Raw genomic sequence first — 26,101 nt, 5'->3', positions numbered from 1 at the left:
GAGAGGTCCAGAGATTCAGGTGTAATTGGTGGTGGGGGGGGGGGGGGGGCAAGGAGTGCAGAAGGGGGTGGTGAGGGGGTGATGGTGGCAAGTGGGAAAGGGGTTAATGACAGGGGGTGGGGGCTAGTAATGGGGTAAGGCTGGTGAGAAGCGGGAGAGGAGCGAGACTGGCGACAAGCTGCGGGGGTGGGGGGGATGGAGGAAGGTCGGTGACGGTTGACAACGCGCGGCGCGGATCAGCTTCAAAACGGCCGGAGAGCGTGCGTTCGAGGGGCGGGGCGCCCAGTCCGGCCGGCGGGTGCTGATTGGACGGGGCGGCGCGGAGGGTGGGGACTGGGATGCCGATTGGTCAGTGATGGCTGTCAATCAATTAGGCGCAGGCCGGGGGGGGGTAGGTAGAGGGTGGTGATTGTGACGCGTTTCCGGTGTGGGGTTGGGTGGGTTGCACGGCGGCCTCTCCAGACTGCGGCGGCTGAGAGAGACGCGCGCGCACAGAGAGAGAGAGAGAGAGAGCGAACCAGTGCGAGCGGCCCTCACCTCACAAGCCGCCCGCCCCGCCCGCCCACCCGCCTGTCAGCGCCCGCCCGCGCACACACACACACTCACCCTCTCTCTCTCTCTCCCTTTCCTCCCTCACCCGTTCCCTCCTTCCTCCACTCCTTTGTGATGGTAACTCGAGTCTGAGGCGCGACCGCCTCCCACTCCCACTCCACCCCCGGCCTGAGGGGGAATTGTTTTTTAGCTTATCTTTCCCCCCCTCCCTCCCCCCCTCCCCCTCCCTCACACACAGCCTTTTCTCCTATTTTATTTATTATTCTCATCGGCGGCCCGACATGCCGCAGGGCCGAGCCTCGACACGGCCCCCCCCGGCTGTGAAAAGAGATTGAGAAATAAGAGATCGAGAAACAGAAAGAGAGAGAGAAAAGGAAAGAAGAATAAAGAGGAGGAAGAGGGAGGGAGGGAGGAAGAGGAGGGGAAAGAAGGATGGATCGGACGCCCCGGCGGTGGTGTGGGCTTCGGGATTGATCGCTCCGGAAGCAGCGGCGCCAGAGGGAGGGAGGGAGAGACCCAGAGAGCCTACAGGTATTGTACTGTACCGTGTGATCACTGAGAGATCTGTGTTACTTTGTGATCAAGAGACCCCGCTCTGCAGATATAGGGTGAATACCGAGAGAGAGAGATCTTTTGGTACAGTGATCAGAGAGAGAGAGAGATCTATTGGTACAATGTGATCAGAGAGAGAGAGAGATCTATTGGTACAATGTGATCAGAGAGAGAGAGAGAGATCTATTGGTACAGTGTGATCAGAGAGAGAGAGATCTATTGGTACAATGTGATCAGAGAGAGAGAGAGATCTATTGGTACAGTGTGATCAGAGAGAGAGAGATCTATTGGTACAGTGTGATCAGAGAGAGAGAGATCTATTGGTACAGTGATCAGAGAGAGAGAGAGATCTATTGGTACAATGTGATCAGAGAGAGAGAGAGATCTATTGGTACAATGTGATCAGAGAGAGAGAGAGAGATCTATTGGTACAGTGTGATCAGAGAGAGAGAGATCTATTGGTACAATGTGATCAGAGAGAGAGAGAGATCTATTGGTACAGTGTGATCAGAGAGAGAGAGAGATCTATTGGTACAGTGTGATCAGAGAGAGAGAGATCTATTGGTACAGTGTGATCAGAGAGAGAGAGATCTATTGGTACAGTGTGATCAGGGCTAGAGAGAGAGAGATCCACTGCTGTCGTGTAATTAGACCAGGGGTCTGCTTTTACAGTTGTGATCAGAAACCTAGATCTGCAGAGAGAGAGAGACAGAGATCTGCTTTACGGTGTGATCAGAGGCCTGGATCTGCAGATACAAGGTGAATACAGAGAGAGAGATCTGTTGGTACAATGTGATCAGACAGTGTGATCAGATAGAGAGATCTGCTGGTGCAGATAGTGTGATCAGATAGAGAGATCTGTTTTACATTGTGATCACAAAGAGAGAGATCTGATTTACATTGTGAGCACAGAGAAAGAGAGAGATCTGCTTTACAATGTGATCAGAGAGAGAGAGATCTGCTTTACATTGTGATCAGAGAGAGAGAGAGAGATCTGTGTTACATTGTTATCAGAGACCTGGATCTGCAGATATACAACAACAACAACAAGATTACATTTATATAGCGCCTTTCACATCGGGAGGACGTCCCAAGGCGTTGATCAATGTACAGCATTTCAGACCCGAGCTGGGGTCAGTGGGGAGAAGGGAGGGGAGTGGTAAACAGAGAGGGAGAGAGCTGTTGGTACAATATGATCAGAGACAGAGATCTGCAGATATAGGGTGATCAGAGATCTGGGTCCATTGATACAGTGTAATCAGAGACCGGGATCTGCTTTTACAGTGTGATCAGAGACAGGGATCTGTGGAGAGACAGAGAGAGAGATATCTGATGATACAGTGTGATCAGACACAGGTATCCGCTGGTACATCTCTTCCTCCAATCCCTCCACCTTGCTGCCTCCTTCCCCATTTTCAGATAGCACCTGAAGACCTTCCTCTTCGACTGTGCTTACGGTCACCTCTCCCAGCTTGGCATGAGCCTCCGCCACTGTTGAGCACTTCGGGACGCTACCCCACATGAAGACGCTTCATAAATGCAAGTTGCTGCTGTTGCTGTTTAGAGAGAGAGATCTGTTGGTATAATGTGATCAGGGATGGGGATCTACTGGTAGAAATTACAAATCCCTAATCCCTCTATTTTTCAAGAATCTATCAGTCTCAGCCTTGAAAATGTTCAAGGACTGAGCATCTACAGCCTTCTGGGGTAGTGAATTCCATAAGTTCACAACCCTCTGAGTGAAGAAATGTTTCCTCAACTCTGTTCTAAAAGGCTGACCCTTAATTTTAAGTCTGTGACCCCTGGTTATAGATTCTCCCACCAGGGGAAACAGTCCCTCTGTGTCTACTTTATCAGCCCTTTAAGAATCTTATATGTTTCAATAAGATCTCCCCTAATTCTTCTGTACTCTAGAGAATACAGCCCTAGTTTATTCAGCCTATCCTCATAGGTCAGTCCCCTCATCCCAGGAACTAACCGAGTGAATCTACGCTGCACCCCCTCCAGGGCAAGTATGTCCTTTTTTAAATAAGGAGACCAAACCTGCACACAATACTCTAGGTGCAGTCTCACCAAAGCCCTATACAGTTGCAGCAAGACTTCCCTACTCTTATATTCTAAACCTTTTGAAATGAACGCTAACATGCCGTTCGCCTTCTTAGTTGCTGCTGCACCTGCAAACTAACTTTTTGGGACTGGTGTACAAGGACACCCAAATCCCTTTGAATACTAACTCTATCTAACTTCTCCCCTTCCAGAAAATAATCTGTTCTTTTATTCTTGCTACCGAGGTGAATAATTTCACACTTGCTAACATTGAATTCCATCTGCCACCTACTTGCCCACTCCCCGAGCCTATCTATATCTTGTTGCAATCTTTTTGCATCATCCTGAGAGCTCACTCTGCTACCTAGTTTAGTATCATCCACGAATTTAGACACATTACATTCAATGTCCTCGTCCAGATCATTGATGTAAATGGTAAATAGCTGAGGCCCAAGCACTGATCCTTGTGGCACTCCACTAGTTACATCCTGCCATTCGAGAATGATCCGTTTATCACTACTCTCTGGTTTCTACCCGATAGCCACTCTTCTATCCATGTTAATATTTTCCCATTAATCCTGTGGGCCTTGATCTTGAGTAACAGCCTTGTCAAATGCCTTCCTAATATACCACATCTACTGGTTCCCCCATAACCAACCTGCTGGATACATCCTCAAAAAATTCTAAAAGCTTAGTCAAGCATGACTTCCCTTTTGTAAAGCCATGTTGACTCTGCCTAATCTTTTTATGGTCTTCCAGGTATCCCATAACTACGTCTTTTATTAAGGACTCAAGAATTTTCCCTACAACTGACGTCAAACTAACTGGTCTATAGTTTTCCCTATTTTCTCTCCCACCCTTCTTAAATAGTGGAGTTACGTTTGCAATCTTCCAATCAATGGGAACTTTTCCAGTATCCACAGACTTTTGGAAGATTATAGACATGCCATCCACTATCTCAGTAGCCACCTCCTTTAAAACTCTCGGATGCAGGCCATCCGGTCCAGGGGATTTATCGGTTTTAAGACCCGACAATTTACCTAGAACCATCTCTTTACTAATGTTAATCTCCCTAAGTTGCTCGCTAACATTGTCTTCTTGGTCCTCTATTTTTGGTATGTTTCCAGTGTCTTCTACGGTGAAGACTGTAGAAAAATACTTGTTTAATGACTCTGCCATGTCTTTGTCCCCTATTATAATTCCTCCGGTCTCTGCCTGTAATGGACCCACATTCACCCTCGCTAGCCTTTTCCTCTTTATATATTTGTAAAAACTCTTGGAGTCTGTTTTTATGTTCTTTGCTAGTTTGCCCTCGTAATCTATTTTCTCCCTCTTGATCAATTTTTTGGTCCTCCTCTGTTGTTCCCTAAAGTTCTCCCAATCCTCGGGTTTACTACTCATCTTCGCTGTTTTATAGGCTTTTTCTTTTGATTTGATACTTTCCCTAACTGCTCTAGTTAGCCATGGCTGCACCACCTTTCCCATGGCATTCTTATTCCTCAAAGGAATATGTGCTCGTTGGGAATTTTGCACTATCTCCTTGAATGTCTGCCATTGCTGGTCTACCGTCAAATCTTTAAGTTTAGTCTCCCAGTTTATTCTGGCTAAATCCTCTCTCATACCAGCAAAGTTGGCTCGATTTAAATTGAAGACTTTTGCTTCAGACTTAACTACTTCCCTCTCTAACTTAACGCTAAATTCCATCATATTATGATCGCTTTGCCCTAGAGGAGCCTTAAGTTCCAGTTTGCTGATCAGCCCTGTTTCATTACACAAAACAAGGTCTAATATGGCTTGTTCCCTGGTCGGCTCCTCAGCATATTGATCTAGAAAATTATCTCTAATACATTCTATAAACTCCTCTTCTATGTTACCTTTCCCAATTTGGTTGTCCCAGTCTATGTGCAGGTTAAAATCACCCACAATTAGTGTCTTTCCTTTGCTACATGCTCCACTAATCTCTTGATTTATACCTTGAGCGATACTTTGACCACTGTTTGGGGGTCTATAAACTACTCCCACTATAGTTTTCTGCCCCTTGAAGTTACGTATCTCTACCCATACTGACTCTACATCTTGCTTTTCAGATTTAAAATCTTTCCTCTCTACTGTTTTTATCCCATCCTTTATTAGCAGGGCCACTCCCCCTCCTCGTTTACCACATCGCCTATCTTTCCTATATACCACGTAGCCGGGAATATTCAGTTCCCATCCCTGATCACCCTGTAACCATGTCTCGGTGATGGCTACTAGATCATACCGGTTTGTCTCTATTTGTGCAACTAATTCATCTATCTTGTTACGAATGCTTCGTGCATTCAGATATAGTGCCCTGACTTCCGGCTATTAACCCTCTTCACCAGCACTCTATCACTGTACTTCCTTTCCCGGTTTGACACACTTTGCTCTTCTCCCTTGTTAATCTGCTCTCTTGCTTTTGTTGATCTCAAGTTTAACTATACTTTACTATGTTTTTACCTCCCCCCCCTTAGTAGTTTAAAGCCCTTTCTACCTCCCAATTTATTCATGTAGCCAGGACATTTGTCCCAGCCCTATTTAGGTGGAGCCCATTCCTTTGGAAAAGCTCCCATCTTCCCCAATACTCGTGCCAGTGGCCCATGAATTGGAATTCCTGCTCTCCGCACCACTCTTTTAGCCAGGCATTCAGATCTATGATCTTCTTTTGCCTGTACCAATTAGCTCCTGGCTCAGGTAACAGTCCCGATATCATCACTTTGGAAGTTCTATTCCTTAGTTTAATTCCCAATTCCCGGAACTCGCTCCTTAACTCGTCCCTACTGGTCCTACCAATGTCATTGGTCCCTATATGTACCATTACGATTGGATCCTCTCCCTCATGCCTCAAATTTATCTCCAGCCCGGCGGTGACATCCTTCACCCTGGCCCCAGGAAGACAACAGTCTTCTTGTCTCCCTGCTACGGCTATAGAAAACTGTATCAGTCCTCCCGACTGTCTCATCCCCAATAAGAATTACATTTTTAACCTCCTGCACAGGGGTGTTGGGGTCAGTTTGCCCGTCTTCCTCGCAGATTTCCTTGTCCACACAGGTTGCCAATATTTCATACCTGTCAGACAAGGCTAAAGTCTGGGATTCTTCAGCCCCTCTCTTTCGGGAACGCTTGCCTGCCCGCCTGACTGTCACCCAGTCATGTCCGTCGCTGCTACATTCTTCTTCCTTAGGACTCGGGAGTGTCGATAAAGCTGTCCAGGAAGTTTTCTCCATCCCTAATGCTGCGCAGCGTCTCCACCTGAGACTCCAGCTCAGCTACTCTCAGCTGGAGCTCTCTGATTTCCAGACACTTGCGGCAGACGAAGTCGCCCGGACTTAAGGCGCCCTCCATTGACTCCCACATGTGATAGACCTCGCAGTTTACTTGCCACACCATCTTCACAAACTTTATATAGATACAAAGATATATAGCCTGCCCCCACTTCCCCCTCTGCACCTAATTTCCACTCTCACCAGATTCCCTCACACTCTGGCCTCGCCTCACTCCGGACGTAGCTCACTCTGGGCTCTTGGCTCAGCTTATGTTTAAAGAGAGAGCGAATGTCTGTAGCTTTAGACTGGATAGAAAGATCTGCATGTACGATCAGAGGCCCGAGTGATCGGCAGGTAAACTAGAGAGATAGAAGTGCAGTGGGAGCAGAGAAAAAGAGATAATGTATCTATGTCCTTAACATAGATTGACTTCAAGGTCCTCGACCTTGATATCCCTTGAAATTCCTTCAGGGCCTAGCACCTCCCAATATCTCTGTGATTGTCTCCTATCCCAGTTCTCTGCTTGTTTCCTCCTCTTCCCCACCCCCTACTCAGTTAGCTCTGGTATGCTGTACAACCCCCTTCTCCTCCAAGCCACTATTGGTAGTCCAGCCTTCAGCTACTATGCCCCTAATTTCTGGAACTCCTTCCCTCTAATCCTCCATTTTGCCCCCTCTCTATTCGTCTGAATATCCTGCCCCAAATCATACCTCTTTGACTGTGCCTTAGGTCACCTTCACTTCCCCCTCTTGCTTGACTTTGTCATTTTAAAGTGTTACAAGATGTCATCCTTTGAGAAGGATGCTATACAGATGCAAATTATTATTGTTGTGCAGATGTGTGATCAGAGAGTGAGATCTTCAGCAATACTCAGGGTGGAGAGAGAGAGAGAGATGTGCAGAAGTATAGTCTGAGCAGCCAGATCTGCAGGTAGAGAAAAGGAGACAGGTAGAAATGTGATCAGAGATTGAAAATGTGAATCTGTATCTATTCTGGTTAGAGAGAGAAGGGAGAGAGAGAAAGAATCAATTAAGAAAGGATAGGATCCACAGATTAATTTGAATCATAGAGTGTACCAATCTGTGAAAATGATAGAGGTGCTAAGCTTGGAAAAGTGAGCTGCACTTTGACCACAAACTACACAGTCAATTCACTTTACAGTGTATTCTGTGATGCACCTTGAAACGTCTTGAAGATGTGATAAGGCACTATATCAAATGCAAGGATTATTATTAATATTACATTTCAAAACCATTCTACAGAAATATATAGATAATAATGGTTGCAATAGATGTAAAACAAACTGAATCCTATTCTCGTGACTTTAAAGTAATGATATTTGACCAAGGTTCAGTTCCTCTGCACTGATCAATTTTAAGGATAAGTTTATGTTGTGTGATGTACGCCCAGACAGTTCTCCTTCCTACTTCTGAGCTCACAGGCATGCAGGGGAGGGGTTTCATCTGAAATCCAGACTCAAGCAAGGAGATGGAAGTGTTAAAAGGGGGAAGTGGCTCCGGCCTACACTGATTGACTGACCTGTTGCTGAGTATGGGACAACAGCTGCGGGTGGGTATTACCTGGAGTTCACGTATCCAGGGCTCCACACCTCTAACTGTTCGAACCAACGCTTAGTTGGTAGAGAGGTGTGTTTGGGCTGTGTGTTGGAGCAATGCTCTGTCGCGTTTCATGCTGAGTTGTGGTATTTGCCATCGCTGAGGTGAGAGTTCAGATTTGCGCTTATTCGATGTCAAATAGCTAATGAATAACTATCCTCCTTGGGGGAAGGTAAGCAGGTGTCTCTGTGAGCGCTCTGAGACGCTACCCTGTGAGGAGGGCGCTATATAAGTGCAAGCTGTTGTTGTTGTTGTCTCCTTGGAACTCAACTGTTCTGAGATGTTGTCCTTGGCAACAGAATGTCAGAATCAAATCACTCCCTTTGTGGTGGTGTCAGTGGTCCACAGTACTCCAGAGACCTGCAGATGACAGATCAGGTTTTTGAATTGAGAGGGTGAGAGGAATTATTTTAACAAGGCTTTAAGTACAAATAAGTCAGTCACAGCAATTTTGTAAGTAAGTGTGAGAAATCGATCTGCAATAGGGAGCCAGAGGAGCCTGGCAAGGACTAGGGTGATGGGGGTGGGGGAGTTTTGTTTTCTGTCAACTCTAAATCGGAACGCTACTACATATTTTCTTTTGAACTGACAAGACAATTTTCTTTCTTTCAGCGCTGTCTGTGGGCCACCTTGTTACTATGTAGAGAGGGAATCGTAACCAAGTATTGATTGCAAATGAAAATGGAAGGAATGTCTTCATCCGGCCTGGAGAACAGCAAATCCGAGGTATGGAGTGGGTCGGCCTTGGGCGGGTAGTCCAGTCTTGAGTGACCATCAGTGGGTTTATGCTGCGCTATATCGGTTTTATATGTGGAGGTGGTGTCCTAGCAGATGTGTGGTGAGTCAAGGTGCGTGTGTATATATTTGAAGTTGGGCGCACCTGATTTAAATGGGGCTAAGTTGCTGTGTATTTGTGGAGTCCTGTAGATCAGTGGTTAGAGCACTCGCTTTGCAAGCGAGAGACCTGGGTTCGATTCCCGGCAGGGCGAAACCTTGGGCAAGTTTCCTTACTCCACACGCCTGATAATCCCTCCAAAAAAATTGGTTATTTCAATCCACGACTGTTTGTGGGACACTGCTGTGCGTAATTGGCTGTTGCATTTCGCCCACAAATATAGTTACAGTAACTTACAGTCTATTCTGTGAAGCGCTTTGAGACGTCTAGAAGGCGTGAAAAGCACTATATCAAATGAAAGGATTATTATTATTCGCATGTTGACTCGGGAGTGAATGTGAATGGGAGGGAAGGTTGACTTGCTCGGTCACTGGCATATTCAGCCAAGAGACAGGATCATATAGAATGCTTAGTGGCCAGCGGGCACAGAGAAATACACAAAGAATACTCCGGCAATTCCAATGCTGTGTGCCTACTTCAGCCTCTAACCAGGATCCTGGTGCCTGCAGGGCAATGATTCTTACATCCTGTACCAATTGTCAGTTGGTGAATCGCATTCAACGTTGCGGAAGAAGGTGGGAGAGGGTATCCCTGGTTGGTCTAATCTCTCTTGCTCTCCTCTTGCATTTGACATGTGTGCCCGTCCATCCGTCTGATTCCCTCCCTCCCTCATTGAGCCCAGATCTCTGTCTCTGACGTACGTCTTGCTGTGCATCGATAGATAATCAGTGTGATTTAAACATTTCGCTCGCTTCGAGATAAGCCTCTTGATCTCCAATGTACCTGTGCATGCTATTTGAGGGGCTGATTGAGTGTCAGAGGTTGCCGGACATATTTGGTTTGGGCAGACGTTCTGACCGCACAGGTCTACAGCAGCGTTTGGAGATGTGGCTTCATGAAGATCACCACATCTGCATTCTCTTATAAAAGAGGGGAAGAAACGACAATTTTCTCATAACAAATCCTGGAAATGTTTAGAATTGTAGATCTCTTGTCTGGCATTGAATGAAATGCAGAGTTATAATCGTGCAGTGGGAGCATGCTCTGCAGTAGTCCCAATGAACACATCTGCTCCTGGTTTATGTGATTGTTCCTCCCACCCAACCCCAATCTCTGCACTCACTTCTGAGTCCTTTCACTCAACTGAGCTGCACTGTATCATTTCCTCAGGTTACAAACCTTATAGCCTGGAGGGAAGGAGATATGGGACTCACCTGCCCGTGATCCCTAAACAATGGCATCCCATTGTTTAGGGATAATTTCTCACCGTTCTGAGAAACTGTCAGGGTTGATCTTTGGGGATTGGGTCTGTAAAACTTATATCTGTACATTTTAACACTAATTATACAATTTTATTACCCTATCCACCCCTCAACAATTCCAAACATTTCTCTTTCCTTTTGAAAGATGGGTGACCATCCAGACCCTTGTTGTTATTGCCCTGCATAACTCTCTCCCCCAGACCTCTGGCATTTCTCTGTACCGAGTTCTTGACTTCTGCCGTGTGGATTGAGTCTTCGGCGACTTGAATGGTTTTGGGGGGTGAGCTTGTCACCGCGGTGACCCCCTTGGCGGGGCGATCGGAGTGACAGTGGCCACACAGCAGGCGATTCATTGTTTTTCTTTATATATATATATGTGTGTGTGTGTATATATATACACATTTAAAAAAAAGCCTTTAAAGTCCGAGGAAAGAAAATTTTGAGCAAAGCTTGAACTCTCGAAGGCGTTTTTGTTTTTGCGCGAGTCAAGCTTTTCGTCCAGATCCCCCCCAGCGACTGCCCCCTCGACGTGGAGAGTGAATGAAGTGACTCCAACCCGCTGGTGAGTAAAGCTCACAGATTCCATCCTTTTTATTCTTTAGTCAGTGTGTGTGTGTGTGTAAAGAGCAGGCCACGGCAGTCACTCGGAATTGAATCGGCCCGAGGTGGACTGTTCCGCACTGACTAAACTTAGAATAATTTTGCTCAGTTTCTTGGTCGGTTTCAGTCGGGCCTAATTCGCCGTGTCTGGTTTTCCCCTCCCGCCCATTCCCCCCTCCTAGCAGATGAAGGCACGGCGATAAGAAGCTAGCCCGTTCGAACATGCCGAAGTTGAAGAGAGCTTCTTCAGAGAAGAAGCAGAAATACTGGCGGCAGCTGACCCGAGACCAGCGGCAGATGAGCAGAGAATGCAGCGACCAGGCTGTGGAGTTTGAGGCATCCGCCGGCAGTGCAGCGGAACAGGCCAGTACTTCCCCCCCACCCCCCACGCACGCCCCAACCCCCTCTCCCATTCTCCTATCACTGTGTTTCATTGCTCCACCATGCTTAAAGTGGCCCAGAGTCAAACAGCACTGACGTTTTTCTCACCACTCAATGCTGATGCCATTGAGACTTGTCGGAAATGCGGGTTCACTGAATAAAAGCTGTGTCTCCGAACGCTGTCTGGATATCTGTGTATTCTGTTTGTTTGCCTTTGCAGGATTTCTTTGGCCACTTTTCTCCCCCTTTTTCCTCTTTCCCGCACAGGCCCCCAAATTCCACCATGTCTCGGTGTGCAGCACCGTTTCGTCTTGAACCTGCAGTTCTCGTTGAGAAGCAGCTCCTTTTGCTGTTCCACCGAAGAATTGCACAGAGATGCAATCGTAAGCTTCGGACAAAATGCTCCCCCAGTCCGAGTCTCGGAGGAATTTGGGATCTTCTGCCAATGTGCAGAACGCAGGGTGGATCCTGTTCTCTTCTGGCATCGGAGTCCAGGTTAACACTCTCTTGCCCGCTGGTGTCCACACTCCAGCAAAACGGGGTGTAGGGGTTCAACTGCTAGAGAGTGGACACCGGTTAATTGCGATCAGAAGCAGGAAATCTGGCTGGTCACTCCCCTCCTTAGCCCAGTTGAGACCAAAACCAATTGCAGCCAACTGTTGCCCTGGCTTAGATTAGCTAACTCAGCACAGATTGGCAATCACCTGCAATGTATCTGGTCTGTTAAACTCTGTGCTCAATAGACCTTTGGAGGAGCTGGTCTGTGCGGCTATTTCTTTTGAGACGGGAATCACAAACAGTCTCTGATGTGCCCCGGTCAGAGCTCTCTTAAAGGCGAGGAACTACAGGCCCAGGCTCCTTTAAGCGAGAGTGACTCTCACGGTTCTCCTCAATCGTGCCCAACATGGCACTGGCTCAGTTGGCCTCAGTGTACGAGGGCTGGGGGCATGCTCCGGAGCAATGCTCCGGAGCTAATCATGGGAACCAGACCCCAGCCTTCTGAGGAGATTTCTTTGCTTTATTTTGCCCCCCACCCACATTAAAAGTTGCTTTTGTTGTCAAAATAGGAGAGGGCAAGGTGGGCTTTTGTCATGTCATTGCACGGCGTTGGAGTTCTCATCAGCATTGTGGCGATGCGTAGGGTTGGACTGGAAGGGTGGGTAGCTAACCGCATGTTCAGGGCCATTTTAATTGCACACGCCATCAGCATTGCTGCCATTCATTGTTCTCGGTTTTATTTTAATCCCGTCATTTTAGCTCTTTGCTTGAACGGACATAACCGAGCAAGAGCACTTCCTAAATGTCACTTTCATACCCGCTCTACAGACCGGTTCCAACATTTATAAACAATGCTTTTGTGGTTTCACTTGCTGAAGAAATGTCAGGGAAATGAATGTTCTGGTTCATTCGGACCAGTAGGAATCAGGACCTGAACTGGTTCGACGTGGGATTAAGAGATCAGTGCTGTGTGTACTGGTGTCTAAATGTTCCCAAAAGATAGTCCCTGCATTTTCAGTTGCACGCAGTGCTTGCAGAATGTCGCGGCATTTGACTGCCAGGTCGCTGTTCTGATCACAGAGGCTAAAGAACGTCATGAAACTTGGATCTGTACAATGTGCGTCTTTAAATGTGTCTTTCAGGCCATAGCACATGAGATCTATTCGGATCTCGTAGAAGATGCGTGTCTGGGGCTTTGCTTTGAGGTTCATCGAGCCGTGAAGTGCGGATATTTCTTCTTGGATGAGACAGACCCGGACAGCATGAAGGATTTTGGTAAGTGCGTTTGGATAAACTCTCACCTTGCCTTTCTGCCAATACTCTGGGCACAGCGGGGAACATTATGGTTTGCTTACAAAGAGAACACAAAATAGTCCTTGTATTTGATACAGTGCCTTGCACATAGCAAGACGTTGCAGTGTAGCGAATGTGTTTTTCACAGGCGAAATCTGGAGTTATGAGGTCTGTCCCATGGAGGTATGCTCTTAATAATAATAATCCTTCCATTTGATATAGCGCCTTATCATGTTGTGAGACGTCTCAAAGCGCTGAGCAGAATATATTGTAAAGTGTTGTCGGTAGAACTCGGCAGCCAATTGCGCACAGCAGCGTCCCACAAACAGTCGTGGATTGAGTGACCATTTTTTTGTTGTTTTTCAATGGTGGTGGGTGGTAAGAACGGACATGGGGCAGGCTAAAGTTAAAAAGGAGAAAGAAAAAAAGTGTAGGGGAAGCACTTTCTGTTCCATGTCCTCTCCCTATGAGAACACGATCTACTTATAGGCATTAAAAAATAATACGCATTTATACATGGACCTTTTAGCTGAAGTTTAGTGAAGATGTTATATCTCTTCAGCTGCTCACCCTGGTGCTTTTTGCTACAAGCAGTAACACAATGAATTCAGAGCGTCTCCCTTTAATTTACTATCCTGAGGAAAGGTCCATTTCCAAATGAGCCTTGGCTTTCCTGATGTATTTCTAAATTTATAGCTTTCCACTACAACTCTGGGAGTTTATTATTAATAATAATAATCCAGCTCTCCGAAAGATCTCTATCCATTTCGTCCCACTCTCCGTGTCCTTGCCCGCACACCCTCCTTTTTAAAAATTCTTATTTTCCAAATATTTCTCTAAATCTCCTATTAAAAACTATTGTAGATTCTGCTACAAGCACTGTTTTCAGTAGGACCCACTAAACATTCCTTTCACTTTCAATGATCGCAAGTACTGGTAGTTTTGCATGTTGCCCTTCTGTTCTCATGATAAACAGCGCCAGCCATGAGTTTCACTTCTTTTTCTTGTCTCTGGATCCTTGCCAGAACTTACAAAGTTTCTGAGTTTCAGAGAAGAAAGTTAAGAATACAGATCATTTCAGTGGTCTTTGCCACTTCCCTTCAAGGCTTACTTGCATGCTTCCAGTAGGACCACAGGACATCTGCTAAGAGCTCAGTGATCTGAATCTCTTTTTTTGTAACCAAACAACGACGACGACAACACCAAAATGACATTGATATAGCGAGTGCCTTTTACTTTGGAAGGGCGTCTTAAGGTGCTGAAGGTCTTTAACACTCTGCCTAAATCCCTAGGTCTTTAAAATAATGATTTGTGCAGTCGATATAATGCCTTACCATGTCATTGAGATGTCTCGAAGTGCTTCACAAGATATACTGTGAATTATAGTGACATATTATATTGCGACAGCCAATTTGCGCACAGCAATGTCCCACAAACAGCCATGAAGTGAATGACCAATTTTATGTGGAGGATGGTTGGCCAGGACACTGGGTGGGGGGGTGGGGAATAGTGTCAATGGATCTTTAACATGTCTAGGTGTACAGCACAGCTATCAAGCACCAAGGTTGCCTACAAGATCCTGCACTTATTCCCAAAACCGGGCTCCACAATCCTCAGATAAGGAAAAGATGGTTGGAATGTGGAATTGCTGCTACAAATCCTTGTCGAGGCAGTCCTTGCTTTCTCTTCAAAGATAAAACGCTTGAAAAAGAGCAGATGCAGAGTCACTAGCCTTCACAGTAAAATCCTCCAAAGCAAGTGGTTGGGGGGTTGTAAGACTAAGCTATTGTCAAGTACGCTGAAAGATTTCCTTATGCGTTTCAGAAATTGTCGATCAGCCGGGTGTGGACATTTTTGGTCAAGTCTACAACCAGTGGAAGAACAAGGAGTGCGAGTGTCCCAACTGCAGCCGCAGTATCGCTGCCTCCCGCTTCGCGCCACACCTGGAGAAGTGTCTGGGGATGGGTCGCAACAGCAGCCGCATTGCAAACAGGAGGTCAGCTTCAGGGCCTCACGGATGCTCGAGCAACAATACAATAATGCGCCTCACATTTCACACAGCGCCATTCACGTCAGGAGGAAGTTTCGAAGCACCTCACACAGTGCGCCGTGAAATTTAGTGGGTCAGCCTAACTCTCTTTCACTTCCGAGTTAGAAGGTTGGGGGTTCAAACCTCCTACATTGGGATTTGGAATCACCTCTGACACTCCAATGCGTCGTTCTAGGAAGAGTAGAGGACGTGACATTTGTGCCCCACTGATGCCTGCTGTGTTTCCCACTGTAGAATAGCCAGCAGCAACAATCTCAGCAAATCTGAAAGTGACCAAGAAGATAATGACGACATCAATGATAATGACTGGTCGTATGGCTCAGAGAAAAAAGGTAAATTCCTTTCAATTCCTTGTCTATCCCACCGGCGTCTTATTCACCTCAGCTGGTTGAGTGCATTTCATGGTGTGGGTGTGTGTTGCTGTCTGTCACAAGTCTTCATTTCAGTCACAGGTTTTTTTTTTAAAAAACTCGTCAGCGATCTTTGCTTTTGGCTAATTTGTCTCTTTCTCTCTCTCTCTCACTCTCTCTTTCTCTTCTCCGCTTTATCCAGCAAAGAAGAGAAAGTCCGATAAGGTACGTGCTAGCTGCGAGTCGCTGTGTATTTCAGGAAGGGAAGGGATTTTCATCTCACTTCCCTGATTCTGCAAACAGTTGTTACTGCTTAAAGAGTTGCTTCTGTCTTTCAGAATCCCAACTCGCCCCGGAGATCCAAATCTCTGAAACATAAAAATGGTGAGCTTGTTTTTAAGAGGTGTTTCTTTCTGATGCTTTAGCCCAAGAACTTCAGCACCTGTGACGATCGCTACGTTTTACTTTGTGGTTCAAGTGAAGCATGATTTATGATCAGCACTTCAAATCCCACTGCATTGTTGATGGTTATTCATTGTAGGGGAGAGAAATAATACAGTCAATCCACAATAGAATGTATTCTGTGAAGCTCTTTGAGACATCTCAATGACGTGATAAGGCGCTACATCAAGTGCAAGGACTATTATTATGTAAAGAGTGGGTTCCCTTCCTCCGTGGGGTCTTGAGTTAGGGGCATGCTTTCTCAATACATATTACAAACTATCTGGAATTTGGACTAAGGGATATAGTTTCTACGTTTGCTTGCATTACAAAAATAGTGAGTGCAGTTCCCTAGCCTGATCGTGGCAGTGTAAAGGCAGATTGAGATGGAACTGTGCTTGCGCCACAGTAACCAGCCAAGGATTGGTGACATGGGACGTGTTACTGCTGCCCAGTGTTAGTTTCTGCCTTCAGGAGGTGAGGAGTTAAGAGGAGAAGAGAAAGGAAGCAAGAAGTAAATGCAATGTAAAACCTGCCGTGTAATTCTTTCATCCATCACAGAATTTCCTCATTTACATGCTCCCTCTCAGTAATATAATCCACACACACGGGGTCAATTTCCACACGTGTGTGGACAACACCCAAATCTGCTTCTTCTTCTGTGACCCCCTGTTCCACAGATGTACCCGTACACTACCGTTGCCTTCGTTCCTCCGGGTCTGGCCTCCTCCTCGTCCCCTGAGTCCTCCGCTCCACCCTCGGCGGCCGTGCCTTCAGCCACTATGCCCCGAGGCTCTGGAACTGCTTTGCTCACTCCCTTTGTCTTGCTCCTTCCCTTCCCATTTTCAGGTCTCTGCTGAAGACCTTTCTTTTCGACCGTGCCTTTGGTCACCTTCCTCCTCCCCCACCCCCCCAGCTCGGACCCGGGATCCGTGACTGTAAAGCGCTCTGAGGCGCCATCCGGTGTGGAGAGCGCTATGTAAATCCAAGTTGTTGTTGTTGATGATGTGCTATCCTCTTGCTTGTTGGACATCAAGGCCTGAACGAGCGCCAACTTTCTGCAGCTGACTGTTGGCAAGATGGAAGCCATCCTCCTGGGCTCCCGTCAACATTTTCTCACCTGCGTCTCGGCTTACCTTCATCCCCAGCCTATCCCTCAGACTTACTGAACCTATGCGTAACTTAAGATTCAGGTTTGATCTCCAGATGTCCTTCCTACCAGGTCCAGTACGACTTTCCTCCACCTCCAACACTTTGCCCGTCTCCAACCATACCCAACACCAATGCAGTCAAAACTCTTACCCACACATTTTGACATAATTGTCTCCTTTTTCTCTAGGGGAGCTCAGTGGAAACCCCGATCTATATAAGGTAATTCATATTCTTCTGCCTCTTGTTAAAGTTTGGTGAAGTATCTGTAGTTGGTGGGGTTAACAGAACATGTACTCACTCCTGTTACAATTCAATCCGTCTATAAAACTATTCCTTTAACTACTTATCTACGCATATAGCTACTCATATAGAATGTTATAAATTCCTTTGCCAGTGCATGGAACGTTCTTGGCTTTAATCAAATGCGACACTTGATTGTATTTAACATGTGTAATGCTGGAAATTATTTATAGAATTGCCAAACGTGACCATTCAATCACCACTGTGTGAAGGATGTCTTGATAACTGCTGGTGCTGTCGGGGCTGATTGTGTGTGTGTGTGTGAGAGGACACCTCACTTTCTCATTACAGAGCAGCAATTTCTGAGTGAATCTGGTTAGATTCAGTTGTGCTGGTAATAGGCCATGAGAGCTAACTGGAGCATGTCTCAACCTCTCCATTCATGCCCGTTTCTGTCTCTTTAACACAGTACAGTAATAACTCCGGCATCAATTATGAAAACCTGGGTCCTGAAGAATTGTGTTCTTTGCTGACGACGGTGAGTGTTGGTCGACTGAGAGGAGCTGGATAGAAACTGGACAGTAGAATAGGCGTCGGCCTGACTCAGATGCTGAGCGCTCTCGCCTCCTGTCAGATGGGTCCGAGCCCCACATAGGTTGACTCCTTTGTAGTGCTGGGGGAGTGCTGTGTTGTTGACGGTGCCGTCCTTCAGATGGGACTTCAAATCCAGTCTGCCTGTTAGGATCCCATGGCACTATTGGAAAACAGAAGGGAGTTCCTCTCTTTCACTATCCTGGCCAGCAATCCCCCAGATAAAATTGATTAATTATTCACTACTTCATAGCTGTTTGTGCGATATTGCTGTGTGCAAATTGCCTGCTGGGTTCAGCTACAAAATACACTGCGACTACAGTTTGCAGTAAATCGTGCAAAGCACTTTGTAGTTGAGGTGCCTTCTGACGTAAAACGTACCACATCAAATACAAGGATTACTATTTTATTATATAAACTGAGATGGTGGGATAGAAACTCAACCACTTTGCAAATACAGTCAGGACAATTTAATTGCCGTCAGTTCAGTTACATAGTTCCTTGTTCCTTCTCCCAGCCCTCCCTGTTTGATCAGTCTGCTTTTAGCCAGTTGCCTTGGGGAGAGTTCTCAGTAAAAGCGGTCTCTTCTTTTTCAGCAATGTGGTGTCATCTCAGAACATACAAAGAAAATGTGCACGAGGTAAGATATCCCTATAAATCACATGCTCAATCACAGCAGAACAGTGGATTTTCTTTGCTAATATAGTAAATAACCACATTATTGTAAAGGTGCCCTTCAGATCAGACATTGAAACATGTGTCTTGTTGCCTGTTCAACCACGATCCAACCCACTAACAGGAGAAGAGTTTTTCCTGGTGTGGTGGCCAAAGGTCCTCTGGAACAGTTGTGGCTGGCCAATCATTTTGGTCGGCCAACAAAATAAATGTTCTTGATTGAATATTTCTTGAATCAAGAAAAACCTGAAAGCACAATATCATAGAATCTTACAGCACAGAAGGAGGCCATTTCGGCCCAACGTGCCTGTGCTCTTTGGAAGAGCTACCCCAACAGTCCCACTCCCCCGCTCTTTCCCCATTGACACAGACTTGCCTGAACTAGAGTGGATGTTCAGGAGGTGCTTGTTGGCCGGCACTGCTTCAGATTAATTGGTCATTCACCTCATGGCTATTTATGGGAACTTGCCATGTGCAAATTAATTACCTTGTTTGCCAACAGATTCATAATCTCTCCAATTGACATCAATTGCCTATGAATTTCTTTGGGACATTTCAAAGTCAAAGCTGCCGTGTCAAACGTTAATCTTTTCGGTTATACTTGTCCTGTCTTGGGAGCTGTGCTTTGATCTGCCTGCTCAGGCGGACATTATGGACTGACTCAAAAATAAGGGAATCTCTCAGTGTCTGGCTAACAATTCCCCACCCCCAGATAAAATCGATCATTCACCTCATGACTCTTTGTGCGATGTTGCTGTGTGCAAATTAACAATCTTGTTTGCCTACAAATACACAGTCATTGCACTTCACAGTAAAATCTTGTGAAGCTTTGAGAAGTCTCAATGATGTAATAAGGTGCTGCATCAAATGCAAGGATTATTATTATCATCCCCTCACCAGCGGAGGTGAATTTGATTTTGTAGCACTCCATTTAGTGGTGAATCATGGAGTTGGCACTATGCTACATGAACAAGTATGAACTTGATTGTTGATGCTGTAAATACAAATCTGTAACTCAGTGGTTAGAGCGCTCACCTCGCAAGCGAGAGACCTGGGTTCGATTCCTGCCAGGGCAAAACGTTGGGCAAGTTTCCTTACTCCACACACCTCTGTTTACCTAGCAGTAAGTAGAAACCCGGTTGTTAGTCGATTGGCGGCTCACTTTACTGGGGTAATAATTCCTTTAAAAAAATTGGTCCATCAATCCACGGCTGTTTGTGGGATATTGCTGTGGGCAATTGGTTGTTGTATTTTGCCCACAAAATATATAGTCAATTCACTTTACAGTATATTCTGTGAAGCGCTTTGAGACATCTTGAAGATGTGATAAGACGTTGTATAAAATCAAGGATTATTATTTAAACTGGATTTGGAAGCTTGACATACAGTATAAGCCACATCGTATTTGGTGGTATTACCGCAGTTCTTTGCTGTTGCTTTTCAGATCCTTACGGTGTCCCCAGCACACGGACGAGCAGCGGAAATCTGTACGGACCTACCTTCTGGGCTCTTCAGCGTAAGTGCTGCTGAGTGAGGATGTGAGCTTGTTACTGTTGTCAGTGAGTTGACATAGAGCTCGAGTGGGTTCTCAGTTCAAACGTCTTCTAGAGAAATCCTCAGTTTCGGAGGGTGAGGGCATAGAAGCTGAAGGCCTGAAAAACTGGGATTTTAAAGTAACATCAGTGTGGACTGACTAAGAAGCCCTTTCCCCAAATTAAATTTGTAGAATCCTAGAAATGTCATAAGCGAATAATTCATCACAAAACTATTGGTGAAGCTGTGTCAGTATTTCAAAGGGAATTGTGTACCAGTTTTTGGTCAGTCTGCCGTTTGCCTCTTTTCAGTTCCCTGCCAGATTCTGAAGTCAGTGTGGAGAACGAGAGTTACGATGCCTCGGAGAGCCAATCGTTTATGAGCCGGCTTCAATGGGACGGGACTTCCGATATTTCACCTTCGGATTCTGCCTCCTCTAAAGCAAGTGAGTGTCTCTAACCCTCCAACCCACGAACTAAACTCTGTAACTCACAGCGGTTCGCTTATCTAGAGAGTGATTGGGGTTTTCATTCTCTTTCTCCTGCAACCCCCACCGTGTCTGCTTCTGATCTGCTCTCTTGACTAACTGGAAACGTAAGACAACGAGAACCTGCTTTCAAAAAACAATTTGATGCAGCAACCTTATCAAATCATAGAGACTTCTCAAAGCTTTACAAGATTCGTTGGGCTTGTTTAGTCTGGTGCTGCTGTAGATATGACGCTCTCTATTGCTCCTGAACCAGTCGATGACGTTTTCTGAATCTGTCTGCCAACATTTGACAATGCATGAATTTCTCAGGATGTGGGTCATCCACATCTAGCATTTTGCCATCATTTATTGCCCAGCCCTAGTTGCCCTGGTGGTGGGGGAGGGGGGGGGGCTCTCTTTAAAGCCCCCGCAGTTCCCCTTGTTGGAGGGTGACCTGAGCTCTCACGGTGGTGATGTTCATTCGATAGGGAGGTACTTGGGACCTTTGAGCCAGCGACAACAAAGGAACAGCGGGACCAGTGGGCGCTTCGTTGTGGTTGAAATTGCAGCTAACGCGTTTCTGTTGTCTCATGGGTAGGTACCAACAACTCTGACTCCAAGAAGAGCAAAAAAAAGAAGCCTCACCTGGGTCTCCCCAGTGCCTCTGGCCTGAGCTCCAATAAAAAGAAGAAGCTGAAAGCGCCAGCTCTGCCCACTGCTAGCATTTACGACGACATCAACTGAAGGAAGTGGCGCTGACTTTGTTTTGTGTTCTTTCTCGACGAGTTTTCCCCCCGTGGGCATTTGCTGTGGCAAGGTGGCATGCCGGCCACCCCACTCGGATCAGGAGGAGTGACTTGGATTCAGGACTGTGTTTGACCCTTGGCTGCCTGTGGTGGTGTAAGCCGAAGGCTTCATTCCATCATGGCTTGAGATTTTTTTCCTATTTATTATTCGAAGAATGAGGGATGTTTTTTGCTGGGTGTGTCAAGCTGATGAAACGTCGCTGTTTAACTCTGCTATTAATTGTGTATCGAGCCTCTTGAATTTATGGTGCGTACCCATGACTAAATCTGCCACTCACTCGTTTCTGACTATCTTTCAGATCAACCTCACTCAGCCCCGATCCGCTAAATTTCACAGATTTACAACTCCGTTGTTCAGCCCCTTCCTACAGAGTGGACTTTTTATAACTACCACAGGGCACTCAAAGCTTTTGCTGTGCCAGTCGTACTGAGTTTCTGTGTGTTCGGCAGAGCAAAGGTTCGCTCGCTGAGTGAGTAACTACGGCGTTTGAGAGGTAAAAGGTTTATAGTCTTTGTTCTTCCCAAGAGCTGAGGGAGCAGTGATCAACATGAGTGCAGTACGTGAGAGAATTCAGAAGGAAGGGTCATTTTGGAAGCAAGACTGGGTGTCTCAGCATGGACAAGTCCGTTAAATCAGAGTAAGAAGCCATCATCTCAAGCAGAGGCTTTTTGTATGTTGGCTTATCCAGACGATAATTCAAAATTATCCAACTTGTCCAGTGCATCTTTCTATAAAGCACCAGTCTTTTCCAAAATTCCCACCCAATAGAGTGAACATCACCTGTAAATACTACAAGGGTTAGGTATGTGTTGTCTTGACCTTGTATCAATATTTGGGCGCAATGTTATTTATGATTTGTAATGGATTGACCACTCAAAACCGTACCCCCAACATTTCACTGTTTGAAGGATATGAACTCAATGAATGCAGTCGTGTGGACCCGATGAACGGTACATAACAGGGTCGAGTCACAGGCTTGTAATGCAGTGTAGCCTGTGGATCCATGGTGGTTAGACTCCTGTGGCGATTGCCAGTAATATTCGATCGACACAAATGGTAGGATGTCTTGCTGAAAATCTTAACCTTTGACTACCACCAAATATTACCAAACGACCAAGACAGCAACCGAGTGCAACCTGGGTGTTATGCAATGACCATTGTGATAGCACCGGTGGCCCCAAATATAGCGAGTTTACGGATCGACCTTCTCAGTGCAGATGGGCCATAGCCTTTCACAGCAACTCCTTGTGACGTATTCTTCTCGATCTTTACTCGCATCACAGCATTGTTGACCAAAGCTGGGGGCCAGATTGGAGGTGAGGGGGTATGCTTGCTGAGGGAGGAGAGTCCTCGTTTGGTAGTTATTTGTCTAAAACAGCGTGGTGTGTGTGGGACCAAATTGGAGTAGACATTTCATTATGTTTCACAATTGAGAAGCTGGAATTTAGTTTTTTTTTAAAAAGTATATAATAGCAAACCTAAGATTTGGAACGGGTGGGGAGAAGGCTGATTTGCCTCTCAACATTCTTCTCGTTAGGAGAAGTGGTCTGCGTGTTGCTTCCTGCCAGGCAGTTGTGAAGCTGCCCAACACTAAAAACCATTGCACTTTACGTCTGTGTGTGTGTGTGTGTGTGTGTGTGCGCGCGCGCGCGCGTGTATGCTGGACTCTTAAAAGGTTCTCTGGACTTGATACTGCCCTTATCAGGGCATTGCAAAAAGAACCAACGCAATTTTTATTTTTTTTGCAAAATGTCTGCCGGTGAACCCGAGCGACATGTCGCAGATTTCAGTTGAGAGGAGAGAGAAAAAAAACACAAAAATCATGAGTGAATTCGGCAAAACGTTCCCTGCGTTCAAATGTTCTGTTTTGGAGCCAGCTAGCTGATTGCCTGATTTCCAGTGGCACATGGAACGCTTTTGTACCATTATTGTTGCATGACTAAAACTTGTGCTTCCAGTTTCGCAATGTCTGTTTTAAAAAAGAAATTAAATCAAAGAATTAACTGCGGCAGAATCCTTGCTGTGCAGGACAACTGCAGTCTATTTTTGTTAGCCGAATATTCTATGTTCACCCCCTTCGGTGCATGGAGCACGGAAGGACCAGGCATGATCAGGCTTGAATTTGCCAATAATTTATTGGCTGTAATTTTTTCTGCTTTGTATTTTGTCTTGTACAATTAATGCAATTTACTTTTTTCCACTAGGAATGTAGCTGTCAAAATGGGGGTGGGGTGGGGGGGAGCTCTGGTCTTAACAATACTGTTTATAGTATTTTTTTAAATAAAACCAAGTTTTAAATATGTTTTAGTTGGATAAAATTTGGCATTTATGTATCTATTCCCCAACCCCACCTCCGCACCCAAATTGCTGCTGCAGCTTTTGGTTTCTCCCACTTCCGCTAACTGAACAGTGTCGGTGGAGACTGGCCAATGGTCAGTTTATGAATTGTAAAAGAGTGAATGCTCTGCAGGTTATTTCGCCCGCCTGAGAAAAAGCTAAACTGCTTTCAGCTTCAGCTGCTATCTCCTAGTTTTAAGCTTCTGTTTGTATCAGTATTCTGTTGGGACTGGAATATCAAGTGTTGGTGCAAGAGATCACTAGATGCCCAGTTGCCTTTTGAATGGATGCTTTTTGTGATACCCTCTCCAATGGAAGAGTTGTTCCACTTCATGATTGATCAACAGTTTATGCAGGAATTATTATGCCATCCCAAGATGCTTAGCTGTTGGTTATACCCTTGTAGGTTACAATCCTATCTCTCTCTATTGCTCTCAGCGAGGCCGAGAGGTTATCAGTTCCTTGCATCATTCCACCATCTTCAAGAGGAGAGAGACAGACTCAGCCCACCGATCTGAACTGTGACTGCTTAATTGATCAGAAGTCTGTGATCCAAAGTAGTGTATCTTGCTCTCTGGGTTGAAACGGGAGCTGCAGCAAGCAAAGGGAGTAGTAGTGTGCATTAGGCATAGAACAGGTTGCTGGAAATGTGGAGCATGTAATATTAAATAATTTGGTCAAAAAACATTCATATAATTGCCTTTAGACCGAATGCTTTTAAAATGGTATATTGCCCATCTATTATTATTTTACCAGATTTTCCTTGTGCTTATTTATAGCGACACTTCAAGGGATTTATAATTTTAAATGTTTTCACAACCAGACCTAACGTCTTTTGATGCCTCCCGTATCTATTTATATTTACTTACAAATGGAACCATAAGACTTACGCAGGTCGTGCTTGTGTTTCTAGAGATGCCTCATTGCCTATAAATATTCTGTCTTTGAACACGAAGTTGCCAGCACAGTAACTTTTTTTAAAACAAAACTCAATTTGATTTTAACCAAATTCTGCTAACTCGGCTTTTCTGTCGCTTTCACTGTTCTATCCTGCCCGTGCCTGCAATACACTTTTGTGCTCGTACATACATTCCTATTTGCAACGACCGAGAAGTTATTCCCTTGAAGTGACTTGTTTCCGTTGCCAATCCAGGCAAAGTTGTGGGAATATTATATACCAGTTATTCCTCAACTTGAGCACTGTGCTTTTTTTTTGTGCAAAGAAAAAAAGCTTGCGTGCACTTCAGATTCAAGCAGAATGCTACTGTAGAAACATGCATGCAACAAAACTCAATTCATTATGGGTGGGCACCGCATTTTGACAAAATGGTGCTGTTTATTTATGCCGACATGGATGTGTATAATTTTTCATGGTACGTACGGTAGGCACGCCCTTCCCTTTCTTGTGTCACTGTTAGCATTTGCTCGTCTGTAACTTCTGGTAAATGGTACACGTGTGATTGCCAGCACTGGCAGGCAGAGGTCTCTGTATTGTATGGCAGCTTTGACTTGTCTACCTTCTTGATGGCACTGGTGCATTTGTACATTCTCATGATGCAGGTTAGTAGGTCTGTACTTTTGACGTTGGCACTGACAGTTTGCTCATATTTCTTTTTTTTTAGTTCACCAGGGGGGGGGGAGCCTTAGTCCCAAATTTACATGCGAGTATGTTATGTATGAGAGTTAGTGTGACCACACAGATGTGGATAGCAACTCAACAATCATGACAACTGATTGTGTGTGTGCGCACGTGCACATACAGATGGGTAAGAATATACCATAGGGGGTATCGAGTATCATGGAGATTCACTGAATGCTTGTATGGGAGGGAGGCACGGTAGCTACAAAGACTTACTGGGTTTAATTAAGCAAGTAGCTATGATTGACATAGGAACGGAAGGGGACCTGCTGTGATTAGTGAAACCATGGTTTAAGCTGTTAAAAATAAGGAACCCAGATAGCACCATTTTGGATCCGAGTAAAGCACCCTGGAGAGGTGGAGAGCAGGGTACCATTTTCACTCTCAGATTTTTCTTCTTGAGCAAAAATATTTGAATTATTTTCTACAGCTGTGAAACTGGAAACTCAGGTTTTATTTATCATTTAGATGCAGGTTTGAGTGGGATCAAGTCTAGAATTGATGAGTATTTGAGCGGGTTGGGAGGGAGGCATGTGCCATTGGGCTCAGTTTTCTGTGACTTATGCAGTAACATTGAAATATGCATGTGGTCATGTCTGTCAAGAAGCTGATGGATGTGTAAAAGTTTTAATTTTTCATACATAACAGAATGCTAGTTCACTGTATATTTCTGTATCTCATAGTGACTGTGCTGCTTCTGTGTAAATAAAGGTGTACAGTTGAACTCTTCAATGTTTTGTGTTGCTCTGTCTTAAGCTGAGCAGTGGCATAATTACTCACCCGTCAATAGATGTTTTTATTCCAATGACAATTAATTCACACGTGAAAAGATTACTTT

At 45.4% G+C, this 26,101-nt stretch overlaps 1 protein-coding gene across 5 annotated transcripts; it reads left to right on the top strand.

Moving 5' to 3' along the window:
- The first annotated feature begins 945 nt into the window (after positions 1–945).
- Positions 946–25,992, top strand: atxn7l3a (ataxin 7 like 3a). Of its 5 annotated transcripts, none has more exons than XM_007901532.2 (13): positions 946–1,083; positions 8,663–8,776; positions 12,829–12,961; positions 14,804–14,975; positions 15,264–15,361; positions 15,582–15,604; positions 15,718–15,763; positions 17,160–17,191; positions 17,682–17,750; positions 18,400–18,443; positions 19,923–19,994; positions 20,323–20,456; positions 21,079–25,992. In XM_007901532.2, the coding sequence occupies exons 2-13, from the start codon at positions 8,726–8,728 to the stop codon at positions 21,222–21,224; spliced, it is 1,020 nt and encodes a 339-aa protein (XP_007899723.1). In that variant the 5' UTR covers positions 946–1,083; positions 8,663–8,725; the 3' UTR covers positions 21,225–25,992. The 5 variants fall into 5 exon arrangements, with proteins under 5 accessions (XP_007899723.1, XP_007899724.1, XP_007899721.1 ...); XM_007901533.2 differs by lacking the exon at positions 946–1,083 and adding an exon at positions 7,982–8,003; XM_007901530.2 differs by lacking the exon at positions 946–1,083 and adding an exon at positions 10,990–11,170 and having other exon boundaries at positions 8,715–8,776.
- The last annotated feature ends 109 nt before the right edge of the window (positions 25,993–26,101 follow it).

This window comes from Callorhinchus milii, unplaced genomic scaffold, assembly GCF_018977255.1.
Source record: "Callorhinchus milii isolate IMCB2004 unplaced genomic scaffold, IMCB_Cmil_1.0 Scaffold23, whole genome shotgun sequence".
In the NCBI taxonomy this organism is placed as follows: domain Eukaryota; kingdom Metazoa; phylum Chordata; class Chondrichthyes; order Chimaeriformes; family Callorhinchidae; genus Callorhinchus; species Callorhinchus milii.
The sequence above is the reverse complement of the archived record's forward strand: the minus strand, read 5'-3'. Positions and strand labels throughout refer to the sequence as shown.

Coding starts and splice junctions, on each gene's coding strand:
- atxn7l3a (XM_007901530.2), top strand. CDS start 11,030: ATGCCGAAGTTGAAGAGAGCTTCTTCAGAGAAGAAGCAGAAATACTGG. Junction 11,171..12,828: donor CCGGCAGTGCAGCGGAACAG/GCCAGTACTTCC, acceptor TGTGTCTTTCAG/GCCATAGCACATGAGATCTA. Junction 17,751..18,399: donor TGTGTTCTTTGCTGACGACG/GTGAGTGTTGGT, acceptor CTTCTTTTTCAG/CAATGTGGTGTCATCTCAGA.